General features: G+C 43.6%; 1 protein-coding gene across 1 annotated transcript in view; it reads right to left on the bottom strand.

The window, feature by feature from the left end:
* The window catches only part of LOC139407868 (neuron navigator 2-like), a 115,217-nt gene that overhangs the window by 2,079 nt on the left and 90,354 nt on the right, over positions 1 to 22,784 (bottom strand). Inside the window, exons 22-37 of the mRNA XM_071151741.1 lie at positions 21,207 to 21,290; positions 20,975 to 21,098; positions 20,669 to 20,826; positions 18,458 to 18,633; positions 11,019 to 11,099; positions 10,413 to 10,566; positions 10,027 to 10,177; positions 9,775 to 9,872; positions 9,555 to 9,650; positions 9,258 to 9,426; positions 8,829 to 9,064; positions 2,729 to 2,883; positions 2,530 to 2,601; positions 2,101 to 2,297; positions 1,796 to 1,914; positions 36 to 239 (exon numbers count right to left, since the gene is read on the bottom strand). Coding sequence (XP_071007842.1) covers positions 36 to 239; positions 1,796 to 1,914; positions 2,101 to 2,297; positions 2,530 to 2,601; positions 2,729 to 2,883; positions 8,829 to 9,064; positions 9,258 to 9,426; positions 9,555 to 9,650; positions 9,775 to 9,872; positions 10,027 to 10,177; positions 10,413 to 10,566; positions 11,019 to 11,099; positions 18,458 to 18,633; positions 20,669 to 20,826; positions 20,975 to 21,098; positions 21,207 to 21,290 — 2,274 coding nt within the window. The remainder of the gene's footprint in view (positions 1 to 35; positions 240 to 1,795; positions 1,915 to 2,100; positions 2,298 to 2,529; positions 2,602 to 2,728; positions 2,884 to 8,828; positions 9,065 to 9,257; positions 9,427 to 9,554; positions 9,651 to 9,774; positions 9,873 to 10,026; positions 10,178 to 10,412; positions 10,567 to 11,018; positions 11,100 to 18,457; positions 18,634 to 20,668; positions 20,827 to 20,974; positions 21,099 to 21,206; positions 21,291 to 22,784) is intronic.

Raw genomic sequence — 22,784 nt, 5'->3', positions numbered from 1 at the left:
AGTTAACAGGAGGTGTAAGACTTATATCAACGTACCAGGGGGTCTCCGTCTGTGCATCCCTGGGGAAGCTGTTTTCTGGGACAGCCATCTTTGGAGATGGAGTATCCATCGAAGCCCACGTCCTCTGGCCGGAGCTGCAGCAGCTGGGGCCATTCGTGCTGCAGGGGGTTGGCTGCCCAGGGGTAGCTCTCCATCACCCACCGTGCTGGATCCTCCCAAGGAGCTCTTCTCCCATACATCTGGAGGATGGACAGAATCATAATAACTGCTCAGTGATTTTCATTAAGAACAGTAAGTGTGTGTCAGCTTATTATAAACAGTGCCTTCAGAAAGTATTCACACCCCTTGACTTTTTGTTGTGTTACAAAGTGGGATTAAAATGGATTTCATTGTCAGTTTTTGACAGCAATCTGCACAAACTACTCTGTAATGTCAAAGTGGAAGAAAAATCAGAACATTTGTAAAAAAATGTTAAATAAAACAGTAATATATCTTGATTCGATAAGTATTCAACCACCTGAGTCAATACATGTTAGAATCACCTTTGGCAGTGTGCCTTTCTGGGTAAGTCTCTAAGAGCTTTCACAAGTGGATTATGCAACATTTGCCCATTATTATTTTCTAAATTCTTCTAACTCTGTCAAATTGGTTGTTGATCATTGCTAGACAACCATTTTCAGGTCATGCCATAGATTGTCAAGCAGATTTAAGTCAAAATTGTAACTTGGCCACCCAGGAACATTCACTGTCTTCTTGGTAAGCAACTCCAGTTTGGCCTTGTGTTTTAGGTTGTTGTCCTGCTGAAAGTTGAATTAATCTCCCATTGTCTGGTGGAAAGTAGACTGAAATAGGTTTTCCTCTATGATTTGTAGGGAATTTCCTCCCGAGTCTGTAGGGGAGTTGCAGTGATGGGACAACCAATGCAACTACCAATTGGATATTACGAAATTAGGGAGAAAAAGGGGGTAAAAGTAAAAAAAATTAAGAAAAAAAAAACTTTCCCTTTGTATTCAGGAAAATAAGTTAATTCCTTTGGAACATTTTTTGCAGTATCACTTTAGTGCCTTGTTGCAAACAGGATGTATGTTTTGGAATATTTGATTCTGTACAGGATTCCTTCGTTTCACTGTCATTTAGGTTAGTATTGTGGAGTAAATAGAGTGTTGTTGATCAATCCTCAGTTTTCCCCCATCACAGCCATTAAACTCTGTAACTGTTTTAAAGTCACCATTGGCCTCATGGTGAAATCCCTGAGCGGTTTCCTTCCTCTCCGGCAACTGAGTTAGGAAGGACGCCTGTATCTTTGTAGTGCCTGGGTGTATTGATACACCATCCAAAGTGTAATTAATAACTTCACCATGCTCAAAGGGATATTCAATGTCTTCTTTAAAAAATGTATCTACCAATAGGTACCCTTCTTTGTGAGGGATTGGAAAACCTCCCTGGTTTTTGTAGTTGAATCTGTGTTTGAAATTCACTGCTCAACTGAGGGACATTACAGATAACATTTCAGCTTTTCATTTTGAATTCATTTGTAAGCATTTTGAAAAACAGAATGGGGTATTGTGTGTAGACCAATGACAAAAACATCTACATTGAATCCATTTTAAATTCAGGCTGTAACACAACAAAATGTGGAAAAAGTTAAGGGGTGTAAATACTTTCTGAAGGCACTGTACGCACTCTATGTAGTATCTCTCTGTGTCCGTGCGTTAGTTTAAGAACCATTATTAAAAGGGATAGCGCTACTACAAATGTAAATTGATGCCACATTTCAAACGTTATGTCATTGTACCTGCAGCCCCTCTCGGACAGCCTCCAGCATGTAGGGAATGATGGAATAGTTCCACAGATCTGTGAACCACACTCTGGATCCCTCCACATCCATGGGACAAGACAGGAAGAGGCGGGGCCCTGGGAGGTAGAGAGACAGACATTTTCAACAAAACATCCCTTTCATTCCATAGAACCTTCAATCTTGTCCCTCATATATATATATTCTTTATTGACAAATCTCAAATATACAATTGAAAAGTATGTGTTCATTCAAGTATAGTGTATTAATCTATTTCTATTTATGTGATTTCCTTTGAATCTTACCGATGGTGACATCCGAGGAGCTGTGGGACTCTAGGAAGCGGTTGAGGTGATGCCAGACAGTAGGGACCCACTCGATGATCCTCACCAGCTCAGTGTTGCGCTGCCGGCTGCTGATCTCCGTCTCCATCAGCCTCCTCCTCAGGAACCGACCCAGGAAGCCCTTCACTGGCTCAGTGTGGTTGGCACACAGCACCCACCTAGAGAGGACACACACAGGAAACAGACAACAGCAGAGAGGGTGATCAGTTACTGTTCAAACAGACCTCAAACCAGGGTTAGGCAGAGGACATATCACTGTTTAAATACCGCCCTCTTGTGGCGGCTACATAACACAGCAATTACATTTTACATTTCAGAATAGAGATGACATCAAATAACATTATCTTGTAACTGTAAAAAAGACAGTAACACATTATAGATATGATGTACCTGAAGTTATGATGAAGCTGCAGGTTGGGAGTGGATGATGTAGCCTGGTTCATTGTTCCAATGATATAAGGACTGGGAACAAACAAGGCAATACATTTAAGATTAAGAACAAGCAAATAAACACTGTGTGAGTGTGTGCACCTGTGTGTGTGTCTGTGTGTCTCTGTGTGTGTGTGTGTGTGTGTGTGTGTGTACTGACCATCGGTGGTGCTTGCAGCTGAGCAGGCCATTGAAGACCTCTCCTAGAGAGCTGACGTTGTGCAGGTTGTCCAGTACTACCACCAGGGGCATGTCCACCCCATGACTCGTACTGTTGCAATGGTCAGCCAGGTTAGAAAGGTACTGACGCAGCTCCTGGACACCAGAGAGAAGAGTTGACAAAGACAGTACAGTTAATCATTTCCACATGAACCACAAAATGATTCCCCATACAGCCTCTAAAATACCACAGTACATTACTAATGACATATCAAGCATTTCATCTATAGAGGGGTTGCAGGTGCGTCACAAATCACCGAGCAACCACAGCAGGCTCCATGTTGGAAGACCAGAGTCAGTCTGCTGGAACTTTGGTGCCTATGTGTCCTCCAATCTTCCACATGGCTGGCTGTAGTGATGGGAAACCGAGGCTTAGTGAACCCTTTGGGGCTTTCATGAAATTCCAATAGTGTGCAACTGCAGCCCGCAATTTGGGGTGTTCCTGCATGTGGGCATTCCATCATCTGCAAGAATACCTCTCCTCGAGCATCCCATTGGTTCCTTCATGAATATCCCCACCCCCCTTGAGTATCCCATTGGTTCCTGCATGAACTCTTACTAGTTAGATAGCACACAGTGTCGCCCCCGGCTCCCGCCTGCTGTGTACCAAAGTCCTCCTTCGGATTAGCTGGCTAAGCTAGCACACAGTGTCCTTTTCTCCCACCTGCCGAACAGCTGTTCTCGCCGTCGTTAACAGAAGTGCTGGAAAACATAGCCGAATCTAACTGCCTGTAGGTCAGGACCTGAAGCAAGGATATGCATATTCTTGATACCATTTGAAAGGAAACCCTTTGAAGTTTGTGGGAATTTGAAATTAATGTAGGAGAATATAACACATTAGATTTGGTAAAAGATAATACAAAGGAAAAACATGTTTTTTTCATTATTTTTGAAATGCAAGAAAAAGGCCACAATGTATTATTCCAGATTAGGCACAGTTTAGGTTTTGGCCACTAAATGGTAGCAGTGTATTTGCAAAGTGTTAGACTGATCCAATGAATCATTGCATTTCTGTTCAAAATGTTGTTTCAAGTCTGCCCAAACGTGCCTAATTGGTTTATTAATACAGTTTCAAGTTCATAACTGTGCACTGTCCTCAAAGAATAGCATGGTTTCACTGTAATAGCTACTGTAAATTGGACAGTGCAGTTAGATTAACAATCATTGAAGCTTTCTGCCCATTTCAGATATGTCCTTGTTACTTACAACCTTATGCTAATCACATTAGTGATTAGTAATTAAAAAAACTTTGGATCGATAAATTGATGATTACCAATAACAACTACTAGAGAGGTTTCATTTACAATCACTGTTTAAGAAAAAAAAAAAAAATCAAAAATCGATCCTGTCAAGATTCTATAAAAGTGTGCTATGATTTCAGGATAGATTCCTATGACATTTGGCTCTAGGCCCTGAGCTATCTTTCCACTTGATGTTGCGATTTGACCTCAGAGCATTTCACATGATTCTGTACGTAATTCCGAGACACATCATTGAGCATGATATGTTACGTTTCATATGGAATGTATTCATTTTTGGATGTCCCTCACCCATTTGTATATGTTACGAATTACAATGAGTATTATATGTTACAAATTTGCAGAACGTATAATATGTTTACGAATTTGCAAAACGTACAATATGTTCCAAATTTTGTAAATGTATGATATATTACGGATTCTAGTGACTAACATTAGCTAGTTCACTAACGTTAGCTAGGCTAGGGGTTAGGGTTAAGTTTAGGCATTAGGTTAGAGGGTTAAGGTTAGGGGAAGGGTTAGCTAACATGGTAAGTAGTTTTAAAGTAGATAAAAAGTAGTAAGTTGCTATGTAGATAAAATGCTAAAGCTGTCTGTGATGAGATTCGAACTCACAAAACTCTGGAATAACGCCAACTCATTAACCCCGATCGACCACACTTCTTTCATTTTTGACTTAAGTAACCATCTGTCTTATTTAGCCATTCCAAACGTAACATATCATACTAAATGGAGTGTCGCGAATTTGAGACCAGGTTGGCTAAGAAGGTATCTAGTTAAAAAACCGAAAGCTTTCAGCAGAGGTTGGTGCACTCGGTTACGAGTTCCAACACCTGTCTGATGATAGTGTGACGTCCAAAGCTTTGAACGTCATTATCACGTGGTATTGTTACTTTGATCAGAGAGGAAGAGAGGCCCAACTCGGCGGAAAATCTGTCTCCCTCCATCAGGTAAAAAAAAATGTATGGCCTATTTGCTACATGAGGTTTATTTGTGGAAAATAAGTTTCGTAATGCTGAAGTTGTTACGAGTACCGACATAAGTTGGACACCTGACATCCCGGCAACTGTGAGAAAATATCGGAGTTGTCTCTGCATATTCATGACATGAGGCTAGTAGCATAGCATCTCTCTCTATTGAATACAGACGGTTGACGGGATTACAATAATGAGATGTATCCACCAATCCAAAGAAAGGACAGGCAGGAACTAAACAGCCCACAGTGCCGCTTTGCAGACAAGGGCTTCCATTGTTAGAGACATGTATCTTGTCAGGAAATCCATAATCTTTGCTTTGATACAAGCATTGATATGTTGTGTCGAATCAGTATGCTTTGAAAATGGCATCAGAGCTCCGGTATCAATCATCCCATCACTAGCTGGCTGCATTTTGCTACCACCAAAAACCTTGGGAAGATTTCCCATTATTTTGTTTTTCTTAGGACCCAGAAAATGGAGGTAGTGGGAGAACATATTTATATTTACAAGATAAATACATTTAGAAAATGATCAAAAACAATATATTATTAGCTAGCTAGCTTGATACAGTAACTTCGTGTTAGTGTGCAGGCTAAAGTTAACCCAAATGAGCCTCTAATGTAATGTTATCTAGTGTCACACCCTGATCTGTTTCACCTGTCTTTGTGCTTGTCTCCACCTCCCTCCAGTTGTCACCCATCTTCCCCATTTATCCCCAGCGTATTTATACCTGTGTTCTCCGATTGTCTGTTGCCAGTTCATTTTGTTTCGTGAAACCTACCAGCGTTTTCCCCCCCTGTCTGTTCTAGTTCCTGTTTTAGAGTTTTTCCCGGTTTTGACGTTTCTGCCTGCCCCGACCTTGAGCCTGCCTGCCGTTCTCTACCTTGCCCCACCACACTGGATTATTGACTCATGCCTGCTCTGACCCTGAGACTGCCTGCCGTTCTGGACCTTTTGAACCCTATCTGGATTACTGACCTCTGCCTGCCTCTGATCTGTCATTTTACCTGCCCCTGTATTAGTAATAAACTTTTGTTACTTCGACACTGTCTGCATCTGGATCTTACCCGAAACGTGATACCTAGCTAGCTAGCCAACTTTACAGACGGTATAACTAGCTAAGTGAAAAAATATATCACCCGCAGGCTAACTCCCGAGTGGCGCAGTGGTCTAAGACACTGAATCTCAGCGTCACTGCAGTACCTGGTTCAAATCCAAGCTGCATCACATCCGGCAGTGATTGGGAGTCCCATAACGCGGCGCACAATTGGCCCAGCGTCGCCAGGGTAGGCCGTCATTGTAAATAAGAATTTGTTCTTAACTAACTTGGCTAGTTAAATAAAAACTTCATATTAGCTAGATATCTTGATGTATGTATCATTGAAAACTAAAAACTCAAAATGCATTTGTAGCTAGGTAGCTAACAGCCATGGACAGGGAAAAGATTAACTTTAGCAGCTCCAGCTGTCAGAGAATGGAGAGAGTAGGCTACTCTGGATAGGGCAAGTACCTTTGTGGTACTATTATGAAAATATTCTCCAGTACCAGTCCCTAGAGGGGAAAACTTAGGACAGAGATATACATGTAGCAACATAATATTCAGTGCTGTCTAATTTGAGTATATAATGAAACCTGTTTCTTTGATGTTTTCTGTTCTCAGGTAGAGAGCTGTGAAACCCTGCCTGCAGATGAAGATGTCCCAAGAGAACAAGGGTACTTGCAAAAGTATTCATCCTATTCCTATTTTGTTGCATTACAACCTGTAATTTAAATAGATTTTTATTTGGATTTCATGTAATGGACATACATAAAATAGTTCAAATTGGTGAAGTGAAATGAAAAAATTACTTGTTTAATTTTTTATAAACGTATTGAAAAAAGAAAATGGTGCGTGTATATGTATTCACCCCCTTTGCAATGAAGCCCCTAAATAAGATCTGGTGCAAACAATTACCTTCAGAAGTCACATCATTTGTTAAATAAAGTCCACCTATGTGCAATCTAAGTGTCACATGATCTCAGTATATATACACCTGTTCTGAATGGCCCCAGAGTCTGCAACACCACTAAGCAAGGGGCACCACCAAGCAAGCGGCAATATGAAGACCAAGGATCTCTCCAAACAGGTCAGGGAAAAAGTTGTGTAGAAGTACAGATCAGGGTTGGGTTATAAAAAAATATCAGAAATTTGAACATCCCACGGTGCACCATTAAATCCATTATTAAAAAATTGAAAGAATATGGCAGCACAACAAACCTGCCAAGAGAGGGCCGCTCACCAAAACTCACGGATCAGGCAAGGAGGGCATTAATCAGAGAGGCAACAAAGAGACCAAAGATAATCCTGAAGAAGCTGCAAAGCTCCACAGCGGAGATTGGAGTATCTGTCCACAAGACCACCATAAGCCGTACACTCCACAGAGCTGGGCTTTACGGAAGAGTGGCCAGAAAAAAGCCATTACTTAAAGAAAGAAAATAAGCAAACATGTTTGGTGTTTGCCAAAATGCACGTGGGAGACTCCCCAAACATATGGAAGAAGGTACTCTGGTCAGATGAGACTAAAATTAAGCTTTTTAGCCATCAAGGAAAACTCTATGTCTGGCGCAAACCCAACACCTCTCATCACCCCGAGAACCCCATCCCCACAGTGAAGCATGGTGGTGGCAGTGTCATGCTGTGGGGATGGTTTTCATCTATCTACGTCATATGTCACCTGGCAACACTCTTTTCCAATTACTGTATCCTCCAACAGTTCCAATTGAAGGAATGATGGATGGTGCTAAATACATGGAAATTCTTTAGGGAAACCTGTTTCATTCTTCCAGAGATTTGAGACTGGGATGGATGTTCACCTTCCAACAGGACAATGACCCTAAGCATAACGCTAAAGCAATACTCTAGTGGTTTAAGGAGAAACATTTAAATGGCTTAGAATGGCCTAGTCAAAGCCCAGACCTCAATCCAATTGAAAATCTGTGGTATGACTTAAAGATTGCTGTACACCAGCAGAATCCATCCAACTTAAAGGAGCTGTAGCAGTTTTGCCTTGAAGAATGGGCAAAAATCCCAGTGGCTAGATGTGCCAAGCTTATAGTGACACACCCCAAGAGACTTGCAGCTGTAATTGCTGCAAAAGGTGGCTCTACAAAGTATTGACTTAGGCTGTGAATAGTTATGTACCCTCAAGTTCTGTTTTTTTGTCTTATTTCTTGTTAGTTTCACAATAAAAAACATTTTTCATCTTCAAAGTAGTACGCATGTTGTGTAAATCAAATGATACAACCCCCCCCAACAAATCCATTTTAATTCCAGGTTGTAAGGCAACAAAATAGGAAAAATGCCAAGGGGGTGAATACATTCGCAAGCCACTGTACATCCTTCTATACCATGGTTTATATGTGTACCTATGTTAGCAAAAATACAGTTTAAAAGCCACGCACAATGTATAAACCTATTACAACTAGAGCAGACCAAACCTGCTGGGTTTGTAAACGTTAGACATTTTAGTAAGAAGTAGAGTATTACTACAAAAGCAAAAAAAGTCAATACCAGTGATGGCGAACCTCGCTCCACTGATCGTTGATCTACGTTGATCTATCTACGTCATATGTCACCTGGCAACACTCTTTTCCAATTACTGTATCCTCCAACAGTTCCAATTTGCAAATGTAAGGGGAATAAGCATTTCCATTTGTGAATCTCCTCTCTCATATATTTCCATATCGGTTACATTTTGGCACCTCCACTATCATACAGAAAGTATCCCTACATTCAACATATTAATCATGATAGTGTTTGACAGACCTTGCTGGACTTGTGGTCTACGTTGAATGTGGCAATGGTCCCATCGGTGACCTCTCTCCCTTCCCTAAGCACTATGTGTTCGGCCAATCGGCTGGCCAGGAAACTCTTCCCGGTGCCACTGGGGCCAGACAGGATGATCCGACGGTGCTCATGGAGCTGAGACACGTAGCGCTGCAGCAGGGGTTTGGGGATCAGCGTCTCAAACACCAAGTTGTCTTGGCTGTGCTCACATACACCTGCAGGCAGGGGGCAGCAGAGGACACATATATTAAAGTATAGGTTCACTGGTGTTGTTATTGACTGATCCAGACCGCTTTGAATTACATGGTTCAAATTGATTTAAATATTGACTGCTAGCAAAAACAATGCGAGTGGTAGAGGTATAGTTCTAATTTTCCAAACTTCCGAGAGTTCCATTCTTGCCCATACCTTTGAGGGAGACAGAGATGGTGTCACTGTCTCCAACGAGGTATCCACAGGGCAGAAGTTCAGGGGTGTCAGTCCCACGTGTGCGATGGATGTCCCCGATGCTATAGCCCAGGACACTGTCTGAGTTTAGACCCAGCTGGCTCACTGGGTCCACGTGGATAATGTACTCCTGCAGGACCAGGGACCAATCAAACATCAGATACAGGGCAATGGACCACCAACCAATCACATGTCAGATACAAGTGTCACTCTAGTCACTCCTATAACAGGCTGAGTTTTTAGTGTCTGTTGATTTACCTTAAAGAGACGTCTGACCACCCCATCCAGCACATCCCATTTGGTTTTCCCACTGACACCAATGCAACCAATCAGGAACTGGCGAGGTCTACGCTCCTATAAAATATGAGGACGAACTTATCATAAGATCTGATATTAAGGACAAATAAGGTGAAAGGCATACATTTTTTTGGTAGCCATTGTAATTTCTGGTGGGTTGGAAGTGTTAGAAGTTTCGTACCTCTTTCCACTTGGCATCCTCATCTAGAGTTACGACCACTTTGACGTGTCGTCCTTCTTTCCGTGAGCTACCGTCCCCGTTGTCCTCCAACAACATGTCTACAGAGACAGGGACATAGATATTAGCTACAGCAGACAGGACTACAAACACACACACACGGACAGGTGAATGCACGTGCTCACGCACAAAGACTAACACAGGCGCGATCGCATGCACGCACGCTCGCTCGCTCACTCACACACTCTCTCTTACCGAGGCTGGTGGACTCTGTTAGAGCGAGGCTATGCTGTGACTGGCCCACTGAGGGTGAGGCCACTGAGGCCTGTGAGGCTGCTCTGCTGCAGCTGCCCTGACTCTCCATCTTCAGACAATCGTTCTCGGTCTTCAGCCTCTCTATCTCGCCCTGCGGACAGGTTACAACACACCAGGTCACACACAGCTCATAGCATCGTACGACTTTGTATTTGGCATGCTTTGTGATGGCCAATGTTTGCGTGGTCATTGCTAGGGTGAGGAGTTTCCCCCTGACCATGCAAACCTTGACCAGGAAAATGCCAGGTCACTAGGTCAGGGAAACCTCCAGGCCCTCATCATGTCATATCAATGGTCACATGTGGTCCTGTTTCAGACACCCTCACCTGCATGCGGTTCATGGACTCCCTGAGCTGGTCCAGCTGGTGGGCGGAGCTGAGGGCCTCCAGGCGTATGTCAGTCAGCTTCATCTCCTTGTCTCGGAGCTCGCTGCGGAGCGCCATCACCGTCTCCGCCTCGCTGTCTGTGCACTCTGAGATCCTGCACACGAGACAGATGTCTGGTCAGTTCAGGGATAAACAGAATGCTAGTCCTCAAGAGCACATCCCCGAGAAACCTCATGGAGCACAATTATAATTTTCTTACAAAGATTTTTTTTTTTTAACTCAGTAACATGCTGTACAAATTATTGGTTTGTCACTGCAAAAAATTATTGTCGCTTATTCCAAGTTAATCCAGAGGCACTGAATCACTGTGCGATAGATAGGGGTTCAGGCAATTGTAAACAGGACAAGATCAAGGTCCTGTGAAGGATGTGTGTGATTGGCTCAGAATTCCAGTTGCAATGGCACAACATGGCATGAATGATCGAGTTGATATTAATTGGTTAAATAATAATTTGGTGCATCAAGGACATTTGTTAGGATTAGCCATCATCAGAATTGCTCATAAAGTGAATGTGGGTTATTCAGACATTTTTCATACTCTATTACCGAGCGAGAGAACCAGTCCTCAACACCCCAGTGATACCGCCCCAGGCACGCCCACTAACAGGCAGGGGAGAGAGAAAGGGACTAGAGACACACACAGACAAACAGACGGACAAGAGAAGAACAGCTTCAATACAAACATCCAACTATTGACTAAAACAATGAGGCCATGCAGTCTCTAATGATAACATACACATACATACACAGCTTGGGGTACTGGGATATACAGTGTATATATATATATATACACACACACACACACACACACACACACACACACACACACACACACACACACACACACACGGTACCAGTCAAAAGTTTGGACACACCTACTCATTCAAGGGTTTTTCTTTATTTGTAGAATAATAGTGAAGACATCAACACTATGAAATAACATATGTAGAATCATGAAGTAACCAAAAAAAGAGTTATTTGAGATATTTGAGATTCTTCAAAGTAGCCACCCTTTGCCTTGATGACAGCTTTGCACACTCTTGGCATTCTCTCAACCAGCTTCATGGGGAATGCTTTCCAACAGTCTTGAAGGAGTTCCCACATATGCTGAGCACTTGTTGGCTGCTTTTTCTTCACTCTGCGGTCCAACTCATCCCAAACCCTCTCAAATGGGTTGAGGTCGGGTGATTGTGGAGGTCAGGTCATCTGATGCAGCACTCCATCACTCTCCTTCTTGTTCAAATAGCCCTTACACAGCCTGGAGGTGTGTTGGGTCATTGTCCTGTCGAAAAACAAATGATAGTACCACTAAGCTCAAACCAGACGGGATGGCATATCGCTGTAGAATGCTGTGGGAGCCATGCTGGTTAAGTGTGCCTTGAATTCTAAATAAATCACTGACAGTGTCACCAGAAAAGCACCCCCACACCATCACACCTTCTCCTCCACGCTTCACGGTTGGAACCACACCTGAAGAGATCATCTGCTTACCTACTCTGCGTATCACAAAGACACGGCAGTTGGAATCTAAAATCTAAAATGTGGACTCATTAAACCAAAGGACAGATTTCTACCGGTCTAATGTCCATTGCTCGTGTTTCTTGGCCCAAGCAAGTCTCTTCTTCTTATTGGTGTCCTTTAGTAGTGGTTTCTTTGCAGCAATTCGAACATGAAGGCATGATTCATGCAGTCTCCTCCGAACAGTTGATGTTGAGATGTGAATGTTACTTGAACTCTGTGAAGCATTTGTTGTTTGGGCTGCAATCTGAGGTGCAGTTAACTCTAATGAATATTTCCTCTACAGCAGAGGTAACGCTGGGTCTTCCTTTCCTGTGGAGGTCCTCATGAGAGCCAGTTTCATCATAGCGCTGGATGGTTTTTGCAATTGCACTTGAAGAAACTTTCAAAGTTCTTAAAATTTGAAATATTTCCTTCTTTGAGTAAACTGATTGGCTCAAAGAAGGAAATAAATTCCACAAATTAACTTTTAACAAGGCACAAGGTTAATTGAAATGCATTTCAGGTGACTACCTCATGAAGCTGGTTGAGAGAATGCCAAGTGTGTGGGCAACTTTGAAGAACATCAAGGCAACATCAAGGCAACTTTGAGGAATCTCAAATATATTTTGATTTGTTGAACCCTTTTTTTGGTTACTACATGATTCCATGTGTGTTATTTCATAGTTTTGATGTCTTCCCTTGAATGAGAAGGTGTGTCCAAACTTTTGACTGGTACTGTATATATACAGTGGCAAGAAGAACCCTTTGGAAATACCTGTATTTCTGCACAAATTTGTCATAACATTTGATCTGATCTGCATCTAGGTCACAACAACAGACAAACACAGTCTGCTTAAACTAATAACACACTCGTGTTTTTATTGTAAACATTCATAGTGCAGGGTGGGAAAAGTATGTGAACCCTTGGATTTAATAACTGGTTGACCCTCCTTTGGCAGCAATAACCTCAACCAAACATGTTCTGTATTTGTGGATCAGACATGCACAACGGCCAGGAGGAATTTTGGACCATTCCTCTTTACAAAACTGTTTCAGTTCAGCAATATTCTTTGGATGTCTGGTGTAATCTGCTCTATTGAGGTCATGCCACAGCATCTCAATTGGGTTGAGGTCAGGACTCTCCAGAAGGCATATTTTCTTCTGTTGAAGCCATTCTGTTGTTGATTTACTACTGTGTTTTGGGTCGTTGTCCTGTTGCATCACCCAACTTCTGTTGAGCTTCAATTGGCGGACAAAGACACTTGGGAATGAATTTTTCGGTGATAGCAAGCTATCCAGGCCCTGAGGCAGCAAAGCAGCCCCAAACCATGATGCTCCCTCCACAATACATTACAGTTGGGATGAGGTTTTGATGTTGGTGTGCTGTGCCTTTTTTCTCCACACGGTGTTGTGTGTTCCTTCCAAACAACTCAACTGTAGTTTCATCTGTCCAGAGAATATTTTGCCAGTAGCACCGTGGAACATCCAGGTGCACTTTGGTAAACTTCAGAAATGCAGCAATGTTTTTTTGGACAGCAGTGGCTTCTTCCGTGGTGTCCTCCCATGAACACCATTCTTGTTTAGTGTTTTACGTATCGTAGACTCATCAACAGAGATGTTAGCATGTTCCAGAGATTTCTGTAAGTATTTAGCTGACACTAGGATTCTTCTTAACGTTATTGAGTATTCTGCGCTGTGCTCTTGCAGTCATCTTTGCAGGACAGTCACTCCTAGGGAGATTAGCAACAGTGCTGAACTTTCTCCATTTATAGACAACTTGTCTTACCGTGGACTGATGAACATCAAGGCTTTTAGAGATACTTTTGTAACCCTTTACAGCTTTATGCAAGTCAACAATTCCTCATCTTAGGTCTTCTGAGATCTCTTTTGTTTGAGGCATGGTTCACATCAGGCAATGCTTCTTGTGAATAGCAAACTCAATTTAAAAAATACATGTTTTTTTATAGGGCAAGGCAGCTCAAACCTACATTTCCAATCTCGTCTCATAGATTGGGCTCCAGGTTAGCTGACTCCTGACCCCATTAGCCTTGGGGTTCACATACTTTTTCCAACCTACACTGTGAATGTTTAAATGATGTATTCAGTATAGACAAGAAAAATACAATAATCTGTATTAATTTGTATTATATAAGCACACTATGTTTGTCTATTGTTGTGACTTAGATGAAGATCAGATCAAATTTGGTGACCAATTTATGCAGAAATCCAGGTAATTCCAAAGGGTTCCAATACTTTTTATTGCCACTGTATACTGAACAAAACTATAAACACAACATGTAAATTATTGGTCCCATGTTTCACGAGCTGAAATAAAAGATTCCAGAAATTTTCCATACGGACAAAAATCATATTTCTGTCAAATTTTGTGCACAAATTTGTTTACGTCGCTGTTAGTGAGCATTTCTCCTTTGCCAAGATAATCCATCCACCTGACAGGTGTGACATATCAAGAAGTTGATTAAACAGCATGGTCATTACACAGGTGCACCCTGTGCTGGGGACAATAAAAAGGCCAGTCTAAAATGTGCAGTTTTGTCACACAACACAATGCCACAGATGTCTGTGAGTTTTGAGGGAGCTCGCAATTGGCATGCTGACTGCAGTAATGTTAATGTAATCTCAGAGCTGTTGCCTGAGAATGTAATGTTAATTTCTCTACCATAAGCTGCCTACAACGTCATTTTAGAGAATTTGGCAATTTTATAAAAATGTAAAAAACTGAACCAATCACATTTGTGTAACTAGTCAGACCCTTTACTCAGTACTTTGTTGAAGCCCCACTGGCAGCGATTACAGACTCCAGTCTTCTTGGGTATGACACTACAAGCTTGACACACCTGTATTTGGGGAGTTTCTCCCATTCTTCTCTGCAGATTCTCTTAAGCTCTGTCAGGTTGTATGGGGAGTGTCGCTGCACAGCTATTTTCAGGTCTCCCCAGAGATGTTTGATCAGATTCAAGTCCAGGCTCTGGCTGGGCCACTCAAGGACATTCAGAGACTTGTGGCTGGGCCACTCCTGTGTTGTCTGACTGTGTGCTTAGGGTCGTTGTCCTGTTGGAAAGTGAACCTTTGCCCAAGTCTGTGATCCTGAGCGCTCTGGAGCAGGTTTTCATCAAGGATCTCTTTGTACTTTGCTCCGTTCATCTTTCCCTCAATCCTGACTAGTATCCCATTCCCTGCTGCTGAAACTCATCCCCACAGCATGATTCTGCCACCACCATGCTTCACTGTAGGGATGGTGCCAGGTTTCCTCCAGATGTGACGCTTGGCATTCAGGCCAAATAGTTCGATCTTGGTTTCATCAGACCAGAAAATCTTGTTTCTCATGGTCTGAGTCCTTGCTGGCTGTCATGTGTCTTTAATGAGGTGTGGCTTCCGTCTCACCACTCTACCATAAAGGCCTGATTGGTGGAGTGCTGCAGAGATTGTTGTCCTTCTGGAAGGTTCTCCCATCTCCACAGAGGAACTCTGGAGCTCTGTCAGTGTGACCATCGGGTTCTTGGTCACATCCCTGACCAAGGCCCTTCTCCCCCAATTGCTCAGTTTGGCCGGGTGGCCAGCTCTACGAAAAGTCTTGGTGGTTCCAGACTTCTTCCATTTAAGAATGATGGAGGCCACTGTGTTCTTGAGTACCTTCAAATGCTGCAGACATTTTTTGGTACCCTTCCCCAGATCTATGCCTCAACACAATCCTGTCTCGGAACTCTACGGACAATTCCTTCGACCTCATGGCTTGGTTTTTGCTCTGACATGCACTGTCAACCAGACCTTATATAAACAGGTGTGTGCCTTTCACAATCATGTCCAATCAATTGAATTTACCACAGGTGGACTCCAATCAAGTTGCAGAAACATCTCAAGGATGATCAATGGAAACAGGATGCACCTGAGCTCAATTTCAAGTCTTACAGCAAAGGATCTAAATACCTATGTAAATAAGGTATTTCTGTATTTTGGTGGTGGAGGCAATGTGATGGTCTGGGGGTCTTTCAACAGATCTTCTGTTGAATCTGACAATTAATCTTAATGATTGTACAGTCGTCTCAAATAAAACTGTGAAGCACCTCGGCGTTACTCTGGACCCTGATCTCTCTTCTGACAAACATATCAAGACTGTTTCAAGGACAGCTTTTTTCCATCTACGTAACATTGCAAAAATCAGAAACTTTCTGTGCAAAAATGATGCAGAAAAATGTATCCATGCTTTTGTTACTTATAGGTTAGACTACTGCAATGCTCTACTTTCCGGCTACCCGGATAAAGCACTAAATAAACTTCAGTTAGTGCTAAATACGGCTGCTAGAATCCTGACTGGAATCAAACATTTTTATCATATTACTCCAGTGCTAGCCTCCCTACACTGGCTTCCTGTCAAGGCAAGGGCTGATTTCAAGGTTTTACTGCTAACCTACAAAGCATTACATGGACTTGCTCCTACCTATCTCTCTGATTTGGTCCTGCCGTACATACCTACACGTACGCTACGATCACAAGACGCAGGCCTCCTAATTGTCCCTAGAATTTCTAAGCAAATAACTGGAGGCAGGGCTTTCTCCTATAGAGCTCCATTTTTATGGAATGGTCTGCCTACTCATGTGAGAGACGCAAACTCGGTCTCAACCTTTAAGTCTTTACTGAAGACTCATCTCTTCAGTGGGTCATATGATTGAGTGTAGTCTGTCCCAGGAGTGCGAAGGTGAACGGAAAGGCTCTGGAGCAACGAACCGCCCATGCTGTCTCTGCCTGGCCGGTTCCCCTCTTTCCACTGGGATACTCTGCCTCTAACCCTGTTACAGGGGCTGAGTCACTGGCTTAATGGTGCTCTTTCATGCCATCCCTAGGAGGGGTGCGTCACTTGAGTGCTTTGAGTCACTGATGTGATCTTTCTGTCTGGGTTGGCTCCCCCCCTTGGGTTGGGCCGTGGCGGAGATCTTTGTGGGCTATACTCGGCCTTGTCTCAGGATGGTAAGTTGGTGGTTGAAGATATCCCTCTAGTGGTGTGGGGGCTGTGCTTTGGCAAAGTGGGTGGGGTTATATCCTTCCTGTTTGGCCCTGTCCGGGGGTATCATCGGATGGGGCCATCGTGTCTCCTGTCCCCTCCTGTCTCAGCCTCCAGTATTTATGCTGCAGTAGTTTATGTGTCGGGGGGCTAGGGTCAGTTTGTTATATCTGGAGTACTTCTCCTGTCTTATCCGGTATCGTGTGTGAATTTAAGTATGCTCTCTCTAATTATCTTTCTCTCTTTCTTTCTCTCTCTCGGAGGACCTGAGCCCTAGGACCATGCCTCAGGACTACCTGGCATGATGACTCCTTGCTGTCCCCAGTTCACCTGGCCGTGCTGCTGCTCCAGTTTCAACTGTTCTGCATGTGATTATTATTATTTGACCATGCTGGTCATTTATAAACATTTGAACATCTTGGCCATGTTCTGTTATAATCTCCACCCGGCACAGCCAGAAGAGGACTGGCCACCCCTCATAGCCTGGTTCCTCTCTAGGTTTCTTCCTAGGTTTTGGCCTTTCTAGGGAGTTTTTCCTAGCCACCGTGCTTCTACACCTGCATTGCTTGCTGTTTGGGGTTTTAGGCTGGGTTTCTGTACAGCACTTTGAGATATCAGCTGATGTTCGAAGGGCTATATAAATACATTTGATATGATTTGATTTTTGGTGGTGGTAAAGTGGGAGATTTGTACAGGGTAAAAGGGATCTTGAAGAAGGAAGGCTATCACTCCATTTTGCAACGCCATGCCATACCCTGTGAACGGCACTTAATTGGAGCCAATTTCCTCCTACAACAGGACAACGACCCAAAGCACAGCTCCAAACTATGCAAGAACTATTTAGGGAAGAAGCAGTCAGCTGGTATTCTGTTTATAATGGAATGGCCAGCACAGTCACCAGATCTCAACCCTATTGAGCTGTTGTGGGAGCAGCTTGACCGTATAGTACGTAAGAAGTGCCCATCAAGCCAATCCAACTTGTGGGAGGTGCTTCAGGAAGCATGGGGTGAAATCTCTTCAGATTACCTCAACAAATTGACAACTAGAATCCCAAAGGTCTGCAAGGCTGTAATTGCTGCAAATGGAGGATTATTTTGACGAAAGCAAAGTTTGAAGGACACAATTATTATTTCAATCAAAAATCATTATTTATAACCTTGTCAACGTCTTGACTAGATTTCCTATTCATTTTGCTACTGATTTCATCTATGTTTTCATGGGAAACAAGGGCATTTCTAAGTGACCCCAAACCTTTGAACGGTAGTGAATATATGATATAACGCTGTTGAGAGAGCTGTATCAGACACTATGGGAGTCAGTAGTAATCATTAATACGGTCATGTGATCTTCCAGACCCCTGAGTTGACTGTATTAAATGAGAAAACAGGGAGCCTCCACTATGATCCACTATCCCCTCCCATTTAGAAACAGGTTAGTGTCTAATAGCCTGGGCCCAGGTACTCACAGAGAGTTGGAGTGGGAGTTCCGGATCATGGGTGTTGAGGCGGTGGAGCCGTTGTATGCAGTTAGCTTGGGGGAGGAGGGCAGGGAACAGTCGGCCATCTCTTCTACGTCGGAGTGGGAGGACGCAGACTTGGACGACTTCTTCTTCCCAAATGCCTGCTTGAAGGAGCTCCGCAGCTGCAGCCAAGGATGGGGATGGGGTCAGAGAAGAGAAGTAAACAGAGAGACCTGATTACATAGTAAAGCACACAGACATATAAGGGGCCCAGAAATACATTTTGAATCACAAAACAGTTTTCAAACTTCTACTCTTTCACTATCTCCACCTAATCAAGGAATAAAAGTCAATTTTGGAAATTAGTGTGTTAATCTTACCTCATAAACCTCCACACGGTAGGAGAGCACAAGAGGGGAAAGACAAGACCATAGCATGCTGATCATAGACCATTTCAACTTTAAGCGTGGAGACACAATAGAGGTAGAGTGGATTTGTAGAATAGAATAGGCTGTCCACAAGGCTACTCACTAAAGAGACTGAACGCAAACTATATCCTCACAGCTACAAACAAGGAATGAATAGAAGGCTAGGGAGGAAGAGTTATCACCTTTTATAAACTTCTCACTAATTGACACGACTACTCAACCACTAAAGGGGAGATGTAGATATTTAAACTCAGTAGTCATCTGCCCCCTTGTGGTCAAATAGTCAGGTACGCCACGGTTGTACTTCTAACTAATACACAGATACTAGTATCATCACCGTCTGCGTACATAGTCATCATTCACCTTCCCTCCAGCACACGCAACAGCATCATGTCAGGACAAAAGAACACACGCGCAGACATTTTCATTTGACTTCATAGGTTAGTACAGGCAGTGTTCAACCAACATACATACTGTGTCCACACCTCTTTTCTACAGGCAGAAAATGCATGAGTATATTGACCTAAGCTCGTGTCTCCCGACTAACAGATTACAGGTGACCTTTTCGTAGTGGCGTGCAGTTTCTTTGCGGTTTTGCCATGTGTAATAAGAGAACACCTCACCATTCTCAACTCACAATCTAGTTTCTAGAGCAGCTCACTAACAACAATAACCATATTCACCTTTGCTCCTGCGCAAGAAGGCTGAGCACAAACAGAAGGATTGGAGGAAAGGGCAAGAACATCTGACAGATTAGACGTGCAGACAGAGACAGAGAGACGAACGGACAGAGCGACAGACAGCTAGCCAGCCATGTTGATAAACAGACAGACAGAGGGACAGACAGACAGCTAGCCAGCCATGTTGATAAACAGACAGACATAGAGGGACAGACAGACAGCTAGCCAGCCATGTTGATAAACATACAGACATAGAGGGACAGACAGACAGCTAGCCAGCCATGTTGATAAACAGACAGACATAGAGGGACAGACAGACAGCTAGCCAGCCATGTTGATAAACAGACAGACATAGAGGGACAGACAGACAGCTAGCCAGCCATGTTGATAAACAGACAGACATAGAGGGACAGACAGACAGCTAGCCAGCCATGTTGATAAACAGACAGATATAGAGGGACAGACAGACAGCTAGCCAGCCATGTTGATAGACAGACAGACATAGAGGGACAGACAGACAGCTAGCCAGCCATGTTGATAAACAGACAGACATAGAGGGACAGACAGACAGCTAGCCAGCCATGTTGATAAACAGACAGACATAGAGGGACAGACAGACAGCTAGCCAGCCATGTTGATAAACATACAGACATAGAGGGACAGACAGACAGCTAGCCAGCCATGTTGATAAACAGACAGACATAGAGGGACAGACAGACAGCTAGCCAGCCATGTTGATAAACAGACAGACATAGAGGGACAGACAGACAGCTAGCCAGCCATGTTGATAAACAGACAGACAGAGGGACAGACAGACAGCTAGCCAGCCATGTTGATAAACAGACAGACATAGAGGGACAGACAGACAGCTAGCCAGCCATGTTGATAAACATACAGACATAGAGGGACAGACAGACAGCTAGCCAGCCATGTTGATAAACAGACAGACATAGAGGGACAGACAGACAGCTAGCCAGCCATGTTGATAAACAGACAGACATAGAGGGACAGACAGACAGCTAGCCAGCCATGTTGATAAACAGACAGACATAGAGGGACAGACAGACAACTAGCCAGCCAGCTAGATAGACAGAGAGTGGAGGACCTACCCAGTTCTTCTTCGTCTTTTTGTTCTTGGCGTCCAGCTCCAAGTTGCTGCCCACGCTGGAGTGGCTGGTGGCGCTGGTGATGCTCGACACACTGTCAGACGAGTGCTGTCTGCGGATACACAGATCCTGCTGAGACTGGGGGCTTTCATTGGCTGAGGCTGTGGGATGCACAAGAGAGAGAGTGAGACACAGACCAGCATAGAATTCTAATCCATTCTGATTCGGTGTCAGATGCCCTTTTTCTCACTAGCAAATAGTAATTTGTTCTTGTTGGGTTTCATGTTAATGTGGGAGGTAACTTCTCACCTGGCCTATCACCTTTGCATGTGAGCTCTGGCAGGTTGATGACACCGTCGATGGCTGCCTGGGCTGCTGTGTTCTGCTTCTTCATGTGCTCTACGGTTTTCCTCAGGTCGTTCAGCTCAGAATCCTAAAATACAACAACACGATGAAGCAACACAGGTAGCATCACAATCCATCCAAGGAAAGACAGACATATTTCTGAGGAAACCGACATTTTGACGGCTCCAGTCCTTACCTTCTGCTCAGCCGTGGTGGTAAGGCCCTGGAGTCGGATGTTCATGTTCCCCAAGCTCTGCTCAAACGCTGCTACCAGGTGAGCCTACGGACACAGCAGTACACATTCAGTTATCCATGTGTAAGTTTGCAAACTGACCTGCAGACAATGTCATTTGTCCTCCTTCAACTGACACACATTTGTAAGATTCGCAAGCGCCCCCCCCCCCCCCCCCCCCTCAGGCCTGGGAAAGTTTTAGGAAAAGGTCTCGCTCGTAAGAACACACCCACATACCTTTCACGACATGCAGACACAGAGCCAAAACAAAAACATACACAGGCGATGATGGCTTCCGTGTCAAGGTGTACATTGAGTATTTTGAGTAAGAACGACGGGAGTCGGGTTGCTCCACAGGGACAGCTGGGGGAGTCACTGCATGTTAGAAATGGATCCATGCTGATATAATGGGCCAGGCTCTCTGCCGACTACCTGTCTGGGCAGGGTTCCGTGGTTCAGTAGCCTGGTAGAGATGAAAATGAGGCCAACACGAGTCCTAAAAAAAAAACACTCTAGCTAGCCACCATCGGGCTTCGTGAAACCAGAGACCTGCTACCTTCTCACCGCCACAGACGAGCAGAGAGAAAGGAAAAAGAGGGATTCGGGTTAAGCGGAAAACATTTCGGATGTTTTCTCCTCGTACGCAGAGTAAACGGATCACACGTATTTGTTATCTTCTGTAGAGATACAGGTGTGAGAGAAACATGCTGCTTCAAGTCATGCTGGTTATCAACCTGCACGTCGATTTACTCATCAATGCCACAGCTGGAAATTTGACGAAGGTGTACAAAGAGATTGCAGACCGGCTCAGTACGCAGTCAGTTTGGCAATCATATGCATCCAAAGAAACCACCTGAAATGCATGAAATCAATGGATGGCTTGTGTTGTAGAAGATAAATGCTAAAACTATTCCATACCGTAGGTGCTAGGATTTCCAAAGCTGCGGTGGGTTTTAGATAGTACATATTCTCTTATGCATCGCTGTTGTTGATATGCTTTGCAAAGGACAAGAATCAGAGCAATCGATTCACATTACACAGAAAACCTAAAGCATGCAATTAAAAAAAAGAAGAAAAATCAAACATGAAATCAAACATCACGTTCCTGGTAGTTGATAACAGCTTTACAGGCTAAACAAAAGCAGAACATCAAGAGCATTGCAACAGAGACGAGCCTGTCCTCTGACATATCTAGGACAGACACACTGAGCTCCAACCTCTAGTTACAGCTCACAACCCAGCCATGTACTGTAGTAGCAGTAGTACGCAATACTGCTGTCTCCACAATAAACAGACAAATTACCCAGGATGTAGTAGCAGTAGTATGCTATACTGCTAGCTCCACAATAAACAGACAAATACCCAGGATGTAGTAGCAGTAGTACGCAATACTGCTGGCTCCACAATAAACAGACAAATAACCAGGATGTAGTAGCAGTAGTAGGCTATACTGCTAGCTCCACAATAAACAGACAAATACCCACAGGCCAACATACAAGATCACTTCCCAAACAAAACATCCAGAGACTCAAAGCTCCTGAA

Source organism: Oncorhynchus clarkii, chromosome 1 (genome assembly GCF_045791955.1).
Source record: "Oncorhynchus clarkii lewisi isolate Uvic-CL-2024 chromosome 1, UVic_Ocla_1.0, whole genome shotgun sequence".
Lineage (NCBI taxonomy): Eukaryota > Metazoa > Chordata > Actinopteri > Salmoniformes > Salmonidae > Oncorhynchus > Oncorhynchus clarkii.
The sequence above is the reverse complement of the archived record's forward strand: the minus strand, read 5'-3'. Positions and strand labels throughout refer to the sequence as shown.